The 16,541-nt window shown below is 51.0% G+C and overlaps 1 protein-coding gene across 1 annotated transcript in view; it reads left to right on the forward strand.

The window, feature by feature from the left end:
- The window catches only part of POLR3E (RNA polymerase III subunit E), a 189,131-nt gene that overhangs the window by 112,942 nt on the left and 59,648 nt on the right, over positions 1-16,541 (forward strand). The window contains exons 13-16 of the mRNA XM_075318009.1: positions 1,339-1,459; positions 1,728-1,809; positions 3,133-3,192; positions 15,614-15,771. Of these exons, the coding sequence (XP_075174124.1) occupies positions 1,339-1,459; positions 1,728-1,809; positions 3,133-3,192; positions 15,614-15,771 (421 nt within the window). The remainder of the gene's footprint in view (positions 1-1,338; positions 1,460-1,727; positions 1,810-3,132; positions 3,193-15,613; positions 15,772-16,541) is intronic.

Genomic DNA, 16,541 nt, shown 5'->3' on the forward strand with positions numbered 1-16,541 from the left:
AAACAAAATTCCCTTCTTTGTCCGGCTCCTGTTCATCGCTTTGAAAAAGCGTTGCATACTCTGGATCTGGTGCGGGCGCTCCGGATCTATGTGTCTCGCACCGCTGTTCTTAGGCGGTGCACCTCTTTTTGTGCTAACCACAGGTCGGCGTAAGGGCCTCTCGGCTTCTAAGCCGACCTTAGCTCGTTGGATTAGGTCGGCCATATCCGATGCCTACCAGTGTGCTCAGGTGCCTCCCCCGCCGGGGATCAAGGCACACTCGACCAGAGCTGTTGGTGCCTCTTGGGCTTTCAGGCACCAGGCTACGGCTCAGCAGGTCTGTCAGGCTGCCACTTGGACTAGCCTGCATACCTTTTCAAAGCACTACCAAGTGCATGCTCATGCTTCGGCAGATGCGAGCTTGGGCAGACGCATCCTTCAGGCGGCTGTCGCCCATTTGTGAAGTTAGGCTCCGCCTACTTCTCAGTTTTCTGTTTATTCCCACCCATGGACTGCTTTGAGACGTCCCAATGTCTGGGTCTCCCATAGGAACGATAAAAAAAAGAGAATTTTGTTTACTTACCGTAAATTCTTTTTCTTATAGTTCCGTAATGGGAGACCCAGCACCCTCCCTGTTGCCTGTTGGCAGTTTCTTGTTCTGCGTGTTATCACCGGCTGTTGTTGTAGACAGAGGCTCCGGTTGTTCCGGTTCTTGCTCTGTCTTTACTTGTGGGTGGCTATTCTCCTTCAGCTTTTGCACTAAACTGGCTAGATCTGGTTATCCAGGGGGTGTATATGCTCAGAGGGAGGAGCTACACTTTTTAGTGTAGTACTTTGTGTGTCCTCCGGAGGCAGAAGCTATACACCCAATGTCTGGGTCTCCCAATATGGAACTATAAGAAAAAGAATTTACGGTAAGTAAACAAAATTCTCTTTTTTCCATTTTTTTTTTTCATTTTGGGCATGCTCAGTAGAAATTAGCGGAATCCAGCAGCGGATTCCGTTGTTAAGCACTTTGCAACGGAATCCTCCACCATAGGGATCCATTATAACTATTGACGGATGTGACGGAATCCACCGCTTGGCGTCATTTTAATGCAAGCAATTAACGTTACATGCTGCGTTCCTTCCGCTCGGCGGAAGCAACGCAGGTACATCTATCGCAATCCGTCATCCATACAAGTCTATGGGGAACAGCGGAATCCGTTAACGGATTCCGCTGTTTTCCAAAACGGCGGATTGCAACTGAAGGAAAACAAAGCAAGTGTGAAAGTACCCATACTGTATGAAATCATTTCCATTTGTCTTCCATACACTTTTCTATTAAATTTTCATTTTTTTTTTTTTTTGTCTCTGCAGTAAAAGTAATTCCATTTGCAAATCTCATGGGGTTAATGGCAGCGGGAACGGAATCGATTGCAGTTCTGCGATGCATACAGCAGGTGGCGATGTTGGTGCAAGGAAACTGGGTGGTGAAGAGGTGAGCGAGCAAACTGCGTCCGCAGCCCCTTATTAATACACACAAGTGATCGTATTTGTGATCTTGTCACATTTTCTTCTAGAGCACAATGGTGCACAATATTATTTTTGACCTGTAATTTAATATTGTAGAATTTTCCTTCTTTAATTGGATATTGTCCATCATTGTATCGGCAGAAATTTGCTTTGTTGCCCAAAGAAAACAAATCTGTTCTTTTATGTTCTAAACTGCTCTGAAAAATAAATCTTTAATCTTTGATTTATTCCAGTGATGTCGTGTACCCAAAAGAGTCGTCCAGTCCCCACAGTGGGGTCTCTTCGGAAGTTTTGTGCCGGGGAAGAGATTTTGTTGTAAGTATAAACTGGACATAGAGCAATACAATGATCGGGAAATAAAGGGGAGAAACCCTTCAAAGTGGGGCGTCAACTGTTACTGTGCTTTCAGACAACTACTGCTGACCAGTAGGTGTCTTCCTTCTTTATAAGTTTCTATCCCCTGCCTGTTGTCACATGTAATCTGTCTCCAGCGCAGTAATTATAGAATTTGGGGCTGATTTTGGGGTCTCTGCTGCCACTCTTTCAAATGACATAGAGGCACAACATAGTACAGGCAGTGGCTCAATGGTAGAGCTATTGTCTATGGACAAAAAGCTCAGGAGGTCTAGTCCAGAGCAGATGATAATAGAGGCACAACATAAGAGCAGGTAGCCAGGAGCAGTGCATTATAAGGGGTAAAGGGGAGGGAGCTCCAGCACCTATAGAGCAGGTAGAATACTGATTGAGAAGAATCACACACAGTAAAAATGATAATCGGGTCAGTTACTGCACTTATTAGACTAGTATGTGCATCAAAAGCAGATTTTACTTCCCATGGCAATCGGGGCAGTAAGATTAGTCTTTTCAACAGGTTTTGTAAATATCAAATGTCATATACTTCCAACCACTAAAAAGTAAATTTAGATGCATTTTGGAAGCAGAATTCCAGGTGTTAATATCCGCAGTAATTGTGCACATATTCACATTTATGCTGTACCTTTAATTTTAATAGAAAAATTGATCCAAGTTTTATTGGGAGCCATCATGACTTTGAGCAAAGCATTTAAACTACTTGAAGCAAAGGGAGAAAAAAGGAACAGCACTCACCGGTAATTGCTGTGAAGTATTCAGGTTTATTTCATGGTCGGAGGATACATGCTTCGGCGTTACAGGGAGGGAATGAGGATGGTTAGCACAAAAAGACTACGGCCGTTTCGCCCCTGTAGGTGGGGCTTCGACGGGTCGAAGACCCGTTTCGCCCCACCTACAGGGGCGAAACGGCCGTAGTCTTTTTGTGCTAACCATCCTCATTCCCTCCCTGTAACGCCGAAGCATGTATCCTCCGACCATGAAATAAACCTGAATACTTCACAGCAATTACCGGTGAGTGCTGTTCCTTTTTTCTCCCTTTGCTTAATGTTTCATGCTCTGATGCTTTTGGAACAAGCACCCCGTAGCTGTATTCAGCATAGTCCGACCTGGAAGTTTTCTCTAGTCACAGCAGAGATCAATAGCACCGTGTGTGCTTTCTGCAACTAGCTGCTGGTTGTTTGATGTGGACAGTCCTCAGTGGAAGTAGTGCCCCGCAAATCCTTCTTGTTATTACTGCATTTAAACTACTTGTTTTGTCTTTTCTAGATGTGGAAATTCACACAAGATCGCTGGGTGGTGAGGAAGGAGGTGGCCACTGTGACAAAGGTATGAAGGCTATAAGTGAGCTTCCTGCAGAATAGGCCCGAGGGACGTATTCCAACCATTGTGTACTCGGTTGGGTTGGATACAGTTGCCTGAGCCTTTTCATTAGAAATGTTTTACGCCCCTCCCTGACGTGTGATGTACATATGTAACGGGCTTAGGAGCTGAGCCTCTCCATATATGATTGGTGCTGGCTGTGTTGTACAGCCAGCACCTACCTCTTAACAGCAGTGATTCTGATCGCTGCTGTTTAACCACCTAACTGCTGCTATCAGTCTCTCAATGTTAGTGACATTTATGTGGAGCAACAATTCTTTTGTCTATTGTGTGATGTACATATGGAGTGGTCCATGTGTGACGGGTGCTGTCTGTATTGTACAACCGGCGCCTGCCTCTTAACAGCATTAAGTAAAGTTGATTCTCATTGCTGCTGTTTAATCACCTAGCTGCTGCCATCAGTCTCTCAATGTCAGCGACATTTAAGTAAAGCAACAGTTCTGGTGTCGATTGTGTGACGTACATATGGAGTAGGCTTAGGAGCTGTTCTTCTCCATATTTGATGGGTGCTGGCTGTATTGTACAGCCGGCCATCTGCCTCTTAACAGCATTAAATAAAGTTGATTCTAATCGCTTCTGTTTGACCACCTATTTGCTGCTATCATTCTCTCAATGTCAGCAACATTTAAGTGGAGCAACTACTCTGGTGTGCATCGTGTGATGTACATATGGAGTGGGCTTAGTAGAGAGGAGCGAACCTGAAGTTCAATGTTTGAAGTTCTGATTCGAACATAGACTTAAAAACAGAAGTGATCTGTTTATGGCTGATAGGATTTAGGTGGAGACTCAAGCTGCCCAATTACTGACTTCCATTGAGGTTCAGATCAAGTCAGGGTCACAAACTGAACTTTAGATAAAGTTCCACTATACCCTCCGAACTGAACTTAGGAGCTGTGCTTCTCCCTGTATGACGGTTGCTGGCTGTATTGTACAGTCGGTGCCAGCCTCTTAACCGCAGTAATTTAAAGTTGATTCTGATCGCTTCTGATTGACCACCTAGCTGCTGCTCTCAGTTTCTCAATGTCAGTGACATTTAAGTGGAGCAACAATTCTAGAAAAAAGGGACAGAAAATGTAAGCGCAAAATAAAATATTGCTTGTTCATCAGGGGATTAAAGGGGTTGTCCGGTGTGAATCCGCAAGTCTGCAGTCTCTGTGTCACTCCTCATATTGCCCTCACTATGCTTGGTGAGGATTCTCCGGTGTCCGATCCGAGAACATCAATCACATGGCCACAAGTATGCGATATGCAGACTCCCGGTCTGAATCTGGCTAGATGGGTGCAGCCTCACTCCATGCAAGTGTCTATAGACCAGACAACCTGTTTCATATAATATCAAATATACTGTATATACAATATATCAAACCCGGCGATTTCAGCCCAGAATGTCCCTCAATCTCTAAATGTCCATATCACAGGCCCTTCATATAATAAATGTTTAAGGAAAAGGTATTTCTTCTTGGTAAAGTAACTAGAGATGAGTAAATCCATTTGCAGGGCATTGGTCCAGCAGCCATGTGTGACCCGTGGCCACCGGTTGGGAGCCTGTGTGAGCCACCTCGTACCTGCTGGAATCCCAAAAGCCTCTTCTGACACGTGTGACGTTCTGCCGGTCTATTAGTCTGAGGAGTCTCTAGGGATTTGGGCATTTCGGAGGCAGTTCACACAAGGCTTCGTTCCCCTGAGCATAGATCATGGACATGGCCACCGGACCTGGCTTCTGCAAATCGCTTTGCTCTTTTGTTATAGTAACCTTAGTGCATATACTGCTAAGTATTAATACTATGAACATAATCCGTATTCTTGTTTTCTGTGTCGCTCCATTGGGAGACCCAGACAATTGGGTGTATAGCTTCTGCCTCCGGAGGCCACACAAAGTATTACACTTAAAAGTGTAAACCCCTCCCCTCTGCCTATACACACCCCCGTGCATCACGGGCTCCTCAGTTTTTATGCTTTGTGCGAAGGAGGCACACATGCACGCAAGCTCCACAATTTAGTCAGCAGCAGCTGCTGACTATATCGGATGGAAGAAAAGAGGGCCCATAACAGGGCCCCCGGCATGCTCCCTTCTCACCCCACTCTGGTTGGCGGTGCTGTTAAGGTTGAGGTACCCATTGCGGGTACATAGGCAGGAGCCACATGCTGTTTTCCTTCCCCATCCCTTAGGGGCTCTGGGTGAAGTGGGATCCTAACCGGTCACCAGGCACTGGGACCGTGCTCCCTCCACAGCCCCTGGGGGAATCTGCTGGACAGGAGCCGGGTATCGTCAGGGACAGGCCCTGCTACTCTGAGGTACTCTGTGTCCCCTTGGGGACGGCGCATAGAGCGCCTGTGTTATGGACGCTGCAGCAGCTGCTGGGTGTGTTGGTGCGCCGGGACTACCGCGCTTATTTGCCGGCCGCGCTTATAACTTTACTCCCCGGCTTTTGCGGCCTAGTACCGCATACTCCCGCCCCCAGGCCTGCCAGTCAGGGGTAAGGGCGGGACGCTGCACTGGACGTCAGCGCTGAGGGCTGGAGCATACTTCGTATCCTCCTCCCCCCTCACTGAGCACCGTGGGGCACCAGATTCCCGCACTTTCTGAGGCACGCCCACGGCCCCCTCCTCCTCTCAGAACGCTGGTAGCCATTCCTATCAGCACTTCAGACGCTGGAGAATCTCAGAGGGGAGACAACAAACCAAACAGACCTCCACAACGGAAGGTACAATCGAGGTTTCGGTCCTTTCGGCCCTCAGCCAGATCTCAATTCTCCTCGTCCAACAGGCCACAGAAGGGTCAGAGGAACTCCGATTCATGGCGGTCTAAGTCACGTCCTAAGAAGACCGCCGGAGGAACCGCTCCAAAAGCGGCCTCCTCATGACTTTCGGCCTCCCCAAACCGCATCCTCGGTCGGTGGCAGGCTGTCCCGCTTTTGCGACGCCTGGTTGCCACATGTCCAAGACCGATGGGTGAGAGACATTCTGTCTCACGGTTACAGGATAGAGTTCAGCTCTCGTCCTCCGACTCGTTTCTTCAGAACATCTCCACCCCCCGAGCGAGCCGATGCTCTTCTTCAGGCGTGAGCACTCTGAAGGCAGAAGGAGTGGTGATCCCTGTTCCCCTTCAGCAAATGGGGCCACGGTTTTTACTCCAACTTGTTTGTGGTGCCAAAAAAGGACGGATCTTTCCGTCCCGTTCTGGACCTAAAACTGCTCAACAGACATGTGAAAACCAGGCGGTTCCGGATGGAATCTCTCCGCTCCGTCATCGCCTCAATGTCCCAAGGAGACTTCCTAGCATCAATCGACACCAGGGATGCTTATCTCCACGTGCCGATTGCACCAGAGCATCAGCGCTTCCTGCGTTTCGCCATCGGGGACGATCACCTTCAGTTCGTGGCACTGCCTTTCGGCCTGGCGACAGCCCCACGGGTCTTCACCAAGGTCATGGCAACGGTGGTAGCAGTCCTACACTCTCAGGGACACTCGGTGATCCCTTACTTAGACGATCTGCTTGTCAAGGCCCCCTCTCGGGTGGCATGCCAACACAGCCTGAACACTGCTCTGGAGACTCTCCAGAGGTTCGGGTGGATCATCAATTTCCCAAAGTCAAAATTGACACCGGCACAATCACTGACATATCTCGGCATGGAGTTTCATACTCTCTCAGCGATAGTGAAGCTTCCGCTGGACAAACAGCGTTCACTACAAACAGGGGTGCAATCTCTCCTTCGAGCCCAGTCGCACCCCTTGAGGCGCCTCATGCACTTCCTAGGGAAGATGGTGGCAGCAATGGAGGCAGTTCCTTTTGCGCAGTTTCATCTGCGTCCACTTCAATGGGACATTCTCCGCAAATGGGACAGGAAGTCGACGTCCCTCGACAGGAACGTCTCCCTTTCTCGGGCAGCCAAGGCCTCCCTTCAGTGGTGGCTTCTTCCCACTTCTCTGTCGAAGGGGAAATCCTTCCTGCCCCCATCCTGGGCTGTGGTCACGACGGACGCGAGTCTGTCAGGGTGGGGAGCGGTCTTTCTCCACCACAGGGCTCAGGGTACCTGGACTCAGCCAGAGTCCTCCCTTCAGATCAATGTTCTGGAGATAAGGGCAGTGTATCTATCCCTAAAAGCGTTCCAGCCGTGGCTGGAAGGCAGGCAGATCCGAATTCAGTCGGACAACGCCACGGCGGTGGCATATATCAACCACCAAGGCGGCACACGCAGTCGGCAAGCCTTCCAGGAAGTTCGGCGGATTCTGCTGTGGGTGGAAGCCACAGCCTCCACCATCTCCGCAGTTCACATCCCGGGCGTAGAAAACTGGGAAGCAGACTTTCTCAGTCGCCAGGGCATGGACGCAGGGGAATGGTCTCTTCACCCGGACGTGTTTCAAGAGATCTGTTGCCGCTGGGGAACGCCGGACGTCGATCTCATGGCGTCTCGGCACAACAACAAAGTCCCAGCATTCATGGCACGGTCTCAAGATCACAGAGCTCTGGCGGCGGACACATTAGTTCAGGATTGGTCGCAGTTTCGACTACCTTATGTGTTTCCTCCTTTGGCAATGCTGCCCAGAGTGTTACGCAAGATCAGGTCCGACTGCCGCCGCGCCATCCTCGTCGCTCCAGACTGGCCGAGGAGGTCGTGGTACCCGGATCTGTGGCATCTCACGGTGGGCCAACCGTGGGCACTACCAGACCGACCAGACTTGCTGTCTCAAGGGCCATTTTTCCATCTGAATTCTGCGGCCCTCAACCTGACTGTGTGGCCATTGAGTCCTGGATCCTAGCGTCTTCAGGGTTATCTCAAGAGGTCATTGCCACTATGAGACAGGCCAGGAAACCAACGTCCGCCAAGATCTACCACAGGACGTGGAGGATCTTCTTATCCTGGTGCTCTGATCAGGGTTTTACTCCCTGGCCATTTGCCTTGCCCACTTTTCTGTCCTTCCTTCAATCCGGAATGGAAAAGGGTTTGTCTCTCGGCTCCCTTAAGGGACAAGTCTCGGCGCTCTCTGTGTTTTTTCAAAAGCGTCTAGCCAGGCTTCCACAGGTACGCACGTTCCTGCAGGGGGTTTGCCACATAGTCCCTCCTTACAAGCGTCCGCTAGAACCCTGGGATCTGAACAGGGTGCTAACGGCTCTTCAGAAACCACCCTTCGAGCCAATGAAGGATATTTCTCTTTCACGCCTTTCGCAGAAGGTGGTCTTCCTAGTGGCAGTCACATCACTTCGGAGAGTGTCTGAGCTAGCAGCGCTGTCATGCAAAGCCCCCTTCCTGGTGTTTCACCAGGACAAGGTGGTTCTGCGTCCGGTTCCGGAATTTCTTCCGAAGGTGGTATCCCCTTTTCATCTCAATCAGGATATCTCCTTACCTTCTTTTTGTCCTCATCCAGTTCACCAATGTGAAAAGGATTTGCACTTGTTAGATCTGGTGAGAGCACTCAGACTATACATTTCTCGTACGGCGCCCCTGCGCCGCTCAGATGCGCTCTTTGTGCTTGTCGCTGGCCAGCGTAAAGGGTCGCAGGCTTCTAAGTCAACCTTGGCTCGGTGGATCAAGGAACCAATTCTGGAAGCCTACCGTTCTTCTGGGCTTCCGGTTCCTTCAGGGCTGAAGGCCCATTCTACCAGAGCCGTGGGTGCGTCCTGGGCTTTGCGGCACCAGGCTACGGCTCAGCAGGTGTGTCAGGCGGCTACCTGGTCGAGTCTGCACACTTTCACGAAACACTATCAAGTGCATACCTACGCTTCGGCAGATGCCAGCCTAGGTAGGCGAGTCCTTCAGGCGGCGGTTGCCCACCTGTAGGAAGGGGCCGTTTTACGGCTCCTTTTACCGAGGTATTCTTTTACCCACCCAGGGACTGCTTTTGGACGTCCCAATTGTCTGGGTCTCCCAATGGAGCGACAAAGAAGAAGGGAATTTTGTTTACTTACCGTAAATTCCTTTTCTTCGGCGCTCCATTGGGAGACCCAGACGATTGGGTGTATAGCTACTGCCTCCGGAGGCCACACAAAGCATTACACTAAAAAGTGTAAGGCCCCTCCCCTTCTGGCTATACACCCCCCGTGGGATCACGGCTGCTCAGTTTTCAAGCTTTGTGCGAAGGAGGTCAGACATCCACGCATAGCTCCACTGTTTAGTCAGCAGTAGCTGCTGACTATATCGGATGGAAGAAAAGAGGGCCCTTGCTAAAGGGCCCCCAGCATGCTCCCTTCTCACCCCATCTTTTTGGCGGTGTTTGTTAAGGTTGAGGTACCCATTGCGGGTACGGAGGCTGGAGCCCACATGCTGTTTTCCTTCCCCATCCCCCTGAGGGCTCTGGGGAAGTGGGATCTTACCGGCCTCCAGACTCTGAGGCCGGGCTCCATCCACAGACCCGGAGATCCTGCTGGATACGGAGCTGGGTACCATCAGGGACAAGGCCCTGCAACATTCAGGTACTCTGTGTCCCCGTGCAGACAGGCACAGACACACTCCAGCGTTGCTGGGTGTTCTAGTGCGCCGGGGACAGTAGCGCTGCTGCGCCTGGGGTTTTACTCACTGCAGCTTAGCTGAGTGAGTTTATATGGGGAACTACCGCGCCGGCCGCCATGAGACAGCGGCGCGGCTGTGACTTGTGGTGCGCCGGGGACTTCGCGCCGACCGTGCTTTTACGACGGCAGCGCTGATAAATCTAGTCCCCGGCTTCTGCGGCCTAGTTACGTTCGTTCCCGCCCCCTGCCCTGTCAGTCAGGGCAGGGGAGAGACGCTGTACGGTAGTCAGCGCCGAGGGCTGGAGTCTTATTTACATACTCCAGCCCTCTCACTGGGCACAGTGGGACGCCAGTTCCCGCTCTTTGTCTGCAGCACGCCCACGGCCCGCCCCTCTTCACAGGACGCTGGCAGCCATTCCTGCACGCAGTCTGAGCTGGAGAACGGACATAGCCCTGGGAGACCCAGACAGGGGATTCTGGCGACCACACACCCGCTATTAAGCGGGCGGTAAGCAGCACCTAAGTGCTGACCCCACTAGTGCCACAGTGTTGTTTTGTGTACTTTTGTTGGTACATATATATATATATATATATACATTGCACTGTACGGTCGCTTCTTGGCTTATACCCCTATATTGCTCTGAGGAGACAACAGCATGTCATCCGCAAAAAGCAAGGGTGCCAAGGCACGGGCTTCTTATGCTGCCTGTACCGCATGTGGGGCTGATCTACCGGCAGGTTCCACTGACCCCCATTGTGTGCAATGTTCGGTCCCTGTGCCACTTCGTCAGCCGGAGTCTATGCTAGTAGTGGCCCAGGCAGAGACGCCTGTGAACCCTGCCCCGGTGACGGGGACAGAGTTTGCAGTTTTTGCTGATAAGATGTCTGTGACTATGACAAAAATTCTAGAAACTTTGCAGTCCAGGCCGGTCACTCAGGCCACGGGCACTGCTGATTCAATGTTCCCCGGCCCCCCTCAGTTGGAACTAATCCGTGCTCCAAGGGGGTCCCAGGCATCACAGGCTGAAGGCTCTGACTCGGACGACAGTCCCAGGCAGCCTAAGCGAGCTCGCTGGGAGAGACCCTCGGCGTCATCACGCTGGTCAGGGTCTCAGCGAGAGGATTCTCTGTATGATGAGACAGAACTAGGTGATCAGGAGTCTAATCCTGAGACTGCTCTCAACCTGGATACCCCTGATGGTGACGCCATGGTGAATGACCTTATAGCGGCCATCAATAGACTGCTGGATATTTCCCCTCCAGCGGAGGATGCAGCAGCACAGCAGGAGAAATTCCATTTTAGGTATCCCAAACGTAAATTGAGCTCTTTTCTGGACCACGCGGACTTCAGAGAAGCAGTCCAGAAACACCATGCTTCTCCAGATAAGCGTTTCTCCAAACGTCTTAAGGATACACGTTATCCCTTTCCCCCTGACGTGGTCAAACGCTGGACCCAGTGTCCAAAGGTGGACCCCCCCAATCTCCAGGCTTGCGGCTAGATCCATAGTTGCAGTGGAAGATGGGGCTTCACTTAAAGATGCCAATGACAGACAGATGGACCTTTGGTTGAAATCTGTCTATGAAGCTATCGGCGCGTCGTTTGCTCCAGCATTCGCAGCCGTGTGGGCACTCCAAGCTATTTCAGCTGGTCTAGCGCAGGTGGACTCGATCATACGTCCATCAGTGCCGCGAGTGGCGTCCTTGACCTCGCAAATGTCTGCGTTTGCGACTTACGCTATCAATGCGGTCTTGGACTCTACCAGCCGTACGTCAATGGCGTCCGCCAACTCTGTGGTTTTACGCAGAGCCTTATGGTTAAAAGAATGGAAAGCAGATTCTGCTTCGAAAAAATGCTTAACCAGTTTGCCATTATCTCAAGACAGGCTGTTTGGTGAGCAATTGGCGGAAATCATTAAACAGTCCAAGGGCAAGGACTCTTCCTTGCCCCAGCCCAGATCAAACAAACCTCAGCAGTGGAAGGGACAGTCGAGGTTTCGGTCCTTTCGAGGTTCGGGCAGGGCCCAATTCTCCTCGTCCAAAAGGACTCAGAAGGAACAGAGTAGCTCAGATTCCTGGCGGACTCACTCACGTCCAAAGAAAGCAGCCGGAGAAACCGCTTCCAAGCCGGCTGCCTCATGACTTTCGGCCTCCTCTCTCCGCATCCTCGGTCGGTGGCAGGCTCTCCCGCTTTTGCGGCATTTGGCTGCCACAGGTCAAAGACCGGTGGGTAGCAGACATTTTGTCTCACGGGTACCGGATAGAGTTCAGTTCTCGTCCTCCGCCTCGGTTCTTCAGAACTTCCCCACATCCCGGCCGAACCGATGCTCTTCTGCAAGCGGTGTGCTCTCTAAGAGCAGAGGGAGTGGTGATCCCGGTTCCTCTCCTGGAAAGAGGTCAGGGTTTTTACTCCAATCTATTTGTGGTGCCAAAAAAGGACGGCTCTTTCCGTCCTGTTCTGGACCTAAAACTGCTCAACAAGCACGTGAAAACCAGGCGGTTCCGGATGGAATCCCTCCGCTCCGTCATTGCCTCGATGTCTCAAGGAGATTTCCTAGCATCAATAGACATCAAAGATGCTTATCTCCACGTGCCGATTGCTCCAGAGCACCAGCGTTTTCTACGCTTCGTTGTAGGAGACGAACACTTTCAGTTCATAGCCCTGCCGTTTGGTCTGGCGACAGCCCCACGGGTTTTCACCAAGGTCATGGCAGCAGTGGTAGCAGTCTTGCACTCTCAGGGACACTCGGTGATCCCTTACTTGGACGATCTACTTGTCAAGGCACCCTCTCAAGAGGCATGCCAACACAGCCTGAACGTTGCGCTGGAGACTCTCCAGACTTTCGGGTGGATCATCAACTTTTCAAAGTCAAATCTGTTCCCGACCCAATCACTAACATATCTTGGCATGGAGTTTCATACTCTCTCAGCGACAGTGAAGCTTCCGATGGACAAGCAGCGTTCACTACAGACAGGGGTGCACTCTCTCCTTCAGGGCCAGTCGCACCCCTTAAGACGCCTCATGCACTTCCTGGGGAAGATGGTGGCAGCAATGGAGGCAGTTCCGTTTGCACAGTTTCATCTGCGCCCACTTCAATGGGACATTCTCCGTCAATGGGACGGGAAGTCGACGTCCTTAGACAGGAAAGTCTCCCTTTCCCAGACGGCCAAGGACTCCCTTCAATGGTGGCTTCTTCCCACCTCATTATCACAGGGAAGGTCATTCCTACCCCCATCCTGGGCGGTGGTCACGACAGACGCGAGTCTGTCAGGGTGGGGAGCAGTTTTTCTCCACCACAGGGCTCAGGGTACGTGGACTCAGCAGGAGTCCACCCTTCAGATCAATGTTCTGGAAATCAGGGCAGTGTATCTTGCCCTACAAGCCTTTCAGCAGTGGCTGGAAGGAAAGCAGATCCGAATTCAGTCGGACAACTCCACAGCGGTGGCATACATCAACCACCAAGGCGGGACACGCAGTCGGCAAGCCTTCCAGGAAGTCCGGCGGATTCTGATGTGGGTGGAAGCCACGGCCTCCACCATATCCGCAGTTCACATTCCCGGCGTGGAAAACTGGGAAGCGGACTTCCTCAGTCGCCAGGGTATGGACGCAGGGGAATGGTCCCTTCACCCGGACGTGTTTCAGGAAATCTGTCGCCGCTGGGGAAGGCCGGACGTCGATCTAATGGCGTCCCGGCACAACAACAAGGTCCCAAATTTCATGGCACGGTCTCGCGATCACAGAGCTCTGGCGGCAGACGCCTTAGTGCAAGATTGGTCGCAGTTCCAACTGCCCTATGTGTTTCCCCCTCTGGCACTCTTGCCCAGAGTGCTACGCAAGATCAGGTCCGATTGCCGCCGCGCCCTGCTCGTCGCCCCAGACTGGCCGAGAAGGTCGTGGTATCCGGATCTGTGGCATCTCACGGTCGGCCAACCGTGGGCGCTACCAGACCGGCCAGACTTACTGTCACAAGGGCCGTTTTTCCATCTCAATTCTGCGGCCCTGAACCTGACTGTGTGGCCATTGAGTCCTGGATACTAGCATCTTCAGGATTATCTCAAGGGGTCGTGGCCACCATGAGACAGGCTAGGAAGCCCACGTCCGCTAAGATCTACCACAGAACGTGGAAGATTTTCTTATCCTGGTGCTCGGCACAGGGAGTGTCCCCCTGGCCATTTGCATTGCCTACTTTTCTTTCCTTCCTACAATCTGGTTTGGAAAAAGGCTTATCGCTCGGCTCCCTTAAAGGGCAAGTCTCAGCGCTATCGGTATTTTTTCAAAAGCGTCTAGCACGACTTCCTCAGGTACGCACGTTCCTGCAAGGGGTTTGTCACATCGTTCCTCCGTACAAACGGCCGTTAGATCCATGGGATCTGAACAGGGTACTAGTTACTCTCCAGAAGCCGCCCTTCGAGCCTCTGAAAGATGTTTCACTTTCCCGGCTCTCACAGAAAGTGGCCTTTCTGGTAGCGGTCACGTCTCTTCGGAGGGTATCCGAGCTGGCAGCGCTGTCATCTAAAGCTCCCTTCCTGGTTTTTCACCAGGACAAGGTAGTGCTGCGCCCGATTCAGGAGTTTCTCCCTAAGGTGGTATCCTCTTTTCATCTCAATCAGGATATCTCCTTGCCTTCCTTTTGTCCTCATCCAGTTCATAGGTATGAAAAGGATTTGCATTTGTTGGATCTCGTGAGAGCACTCAGAATCTACATTTCCCGCACGGCGCCCCTGCGCCGCTCGGATGCACTCTTTGTCCTTGTCGCTGGTAAGCGCAAAGGATCGCAGGCTTCCAAATCCACTCTGGCTCGATGGATCAAAGAACCAATTCTTGAAGCCTACCGTTCTGCTGGGCTTCCGGTTCCATCAGGGCTGAAGGCCCATTCTACCAGAGCCGTGGGTGCGTCCTGGGCACTACGACACCAGGCTACGGCTCAACAGGTGTGCCAAGCAGCTACCTGGTCGAGTCTGCACACTTTCACCAAACATTATCAGGTGCATACCTACGCTTCGGCGGACGCCAGCCTAGGTAGAAGAGTCCTGCAGGCGGCGGTTGCCTCCTCGTAGGAGAGGGCTGTTTTGCAGCTCTAACTTGAGGTATTACTTTACCCACCCAGGGACTGCTTTTGGACGTCCCAATCGTCTGGGTCTCCCAATGGAGCGCCGAAGAAGAAGGGAATTTTGTTACTTACCGTAAATTCCTTTTCTTCTAGCTCCAATTGGGAGACCCAGCACCCGCCCTGTTTCCTTCGGGATTTTTGTTTTTTTCGGGTACACATGTTGTTCATGTTGAACGGTTTCAGTTCTCCGATGTTACTTCGGATTGAATTTGTTTAAACCAGTTATTGGCTTTCCTCCTTCTTGCTTTAGCACTAAAACTGAGCAGCCGTGATCCCACGGGGGGTGTATAGCCAGAAGGGGAGGGGCCTTACACTTTTTAGTGTAATGCTTTGTGTGGCCTCCGGAGGCAGTAGCTATACACCCAATCGTCTGGGTCTCCCAATTGGAGCTAGAAGAAAAGGAATTTACGGTAAGTAACAAAATTCCCTTCTTCTCCTAGCTCCAATTGGGAGACCCAGCACCCGCCCCTGTTCCCTTCGGGCTGTTGTTCTTTGTGTACACATGTTGTTCATGTTGAATTGTTCTTTTGGTTCATGGTTTCAGTTCTCCGAACATCCTTCGGATTGAATTTACCTTAGACCAATTTATTAGTTTCCTCCTTACTGCTTTTGCACCAAAACTGAGGAGCCCGTGATGCACGGGGGGGTGTATAGGCAGAGGGGAGGGGTTTACACTTTTAAGTGTAATACTTTGTGTGGCCTCCGGAGGCAGAAGCTATACACCCAATTGTCTGGGTCTCCCAATTGGAGCTAGAAGAAAAGGAATTTACGGTAAGTAAACAAAATTCCCTTCTTTTAATTTTCCTCCTAGCTCTGCCAAGAAGATGTGAAGGATTTCTTGGACCACATGGCCATACCTAGAATTAACAAAGGCTGGGAGTTTATGCTGCCGTTTGATGAAGATTTTATGAAGAAGCATCCAGATGTGGTCCAGAGACAGTCTATGCTATGGAAAGGTATACAGTCCAAGTAAGTACAGCGGCACAATATGGTGGCACATACCTGTGTTGGGGACCACCGATTAGGAAATGTTGCATCTTGAGGAACATCAAGAGCTGGCGTTCTCGCAAGGAACCTCCGTTGGGAATCTCTGGTCTGTAGAAAGACCGTTCTATCGTTCTGGAAATCTGCTGACGTGAACTCTCTAAAGATCTCTGCTGACCATGTTTGCTCCCAGTCGGTGGTGGAGGGTTTGTGTGTATGACCTTTATTAGCAAGCTTTGCACTTGTTTGTAGCAGAGTCCCCATGCCGTGCATGTGCGCTATATCGATATGCCATTTCGGAGCCCTGTTCTCAGTCGCTGGAGAACTCTACCAATTCACAAGATATCACCTATACTTTGGATCGGTGATAACTTTTAATCTTTGGAATAATCCTAAACAAGTCCCTACCAAGTCCCTTAGACAACCTAGGATGACCTAGGTCATCCTAGGTTGTCTAAGGAACTTGGGACTTGGTAGGGTCTTTCTAGGTCATATCTGTCCCTTTAACCCCTTCAGCCCCCAGCCTGTTTTCACCTTAAAGACCCGGCCATTTTTTGCAATTTTGACCAGTGTGACTTTGACAGGTTATAACTCTGGAACACTTCAACGGATCCTGGCGATTCTGAGATTGTTTTTTCGTGACATATTGTACTTCATGTCAGTGGTAAATTTAGGCCGATATGTTTTGCGTTTATTTGTGAAAATTTCGGAAATTTGGCAAAAATTTTTAAAATTTTGAAATTTTCAAAATTTGA

The sequence above is a fragment of the Anomaloglossus baeobatrachus genome, chromosome 7 (genome assembly GCF_048569485.1).
Source record: "Anomaloglossus baeobatrachus isolate aAnoBae1 chromosome 7, aAnoBae1.hap1, whole genome shotgun sequence".
Classification (NCBI taxonomy): Eukaryota; Metazoa; Chordata; class Amphibia; order Anura; family Aromobatidae; genus Anomaloglossus; species Anomaloglossus baeobatrachus.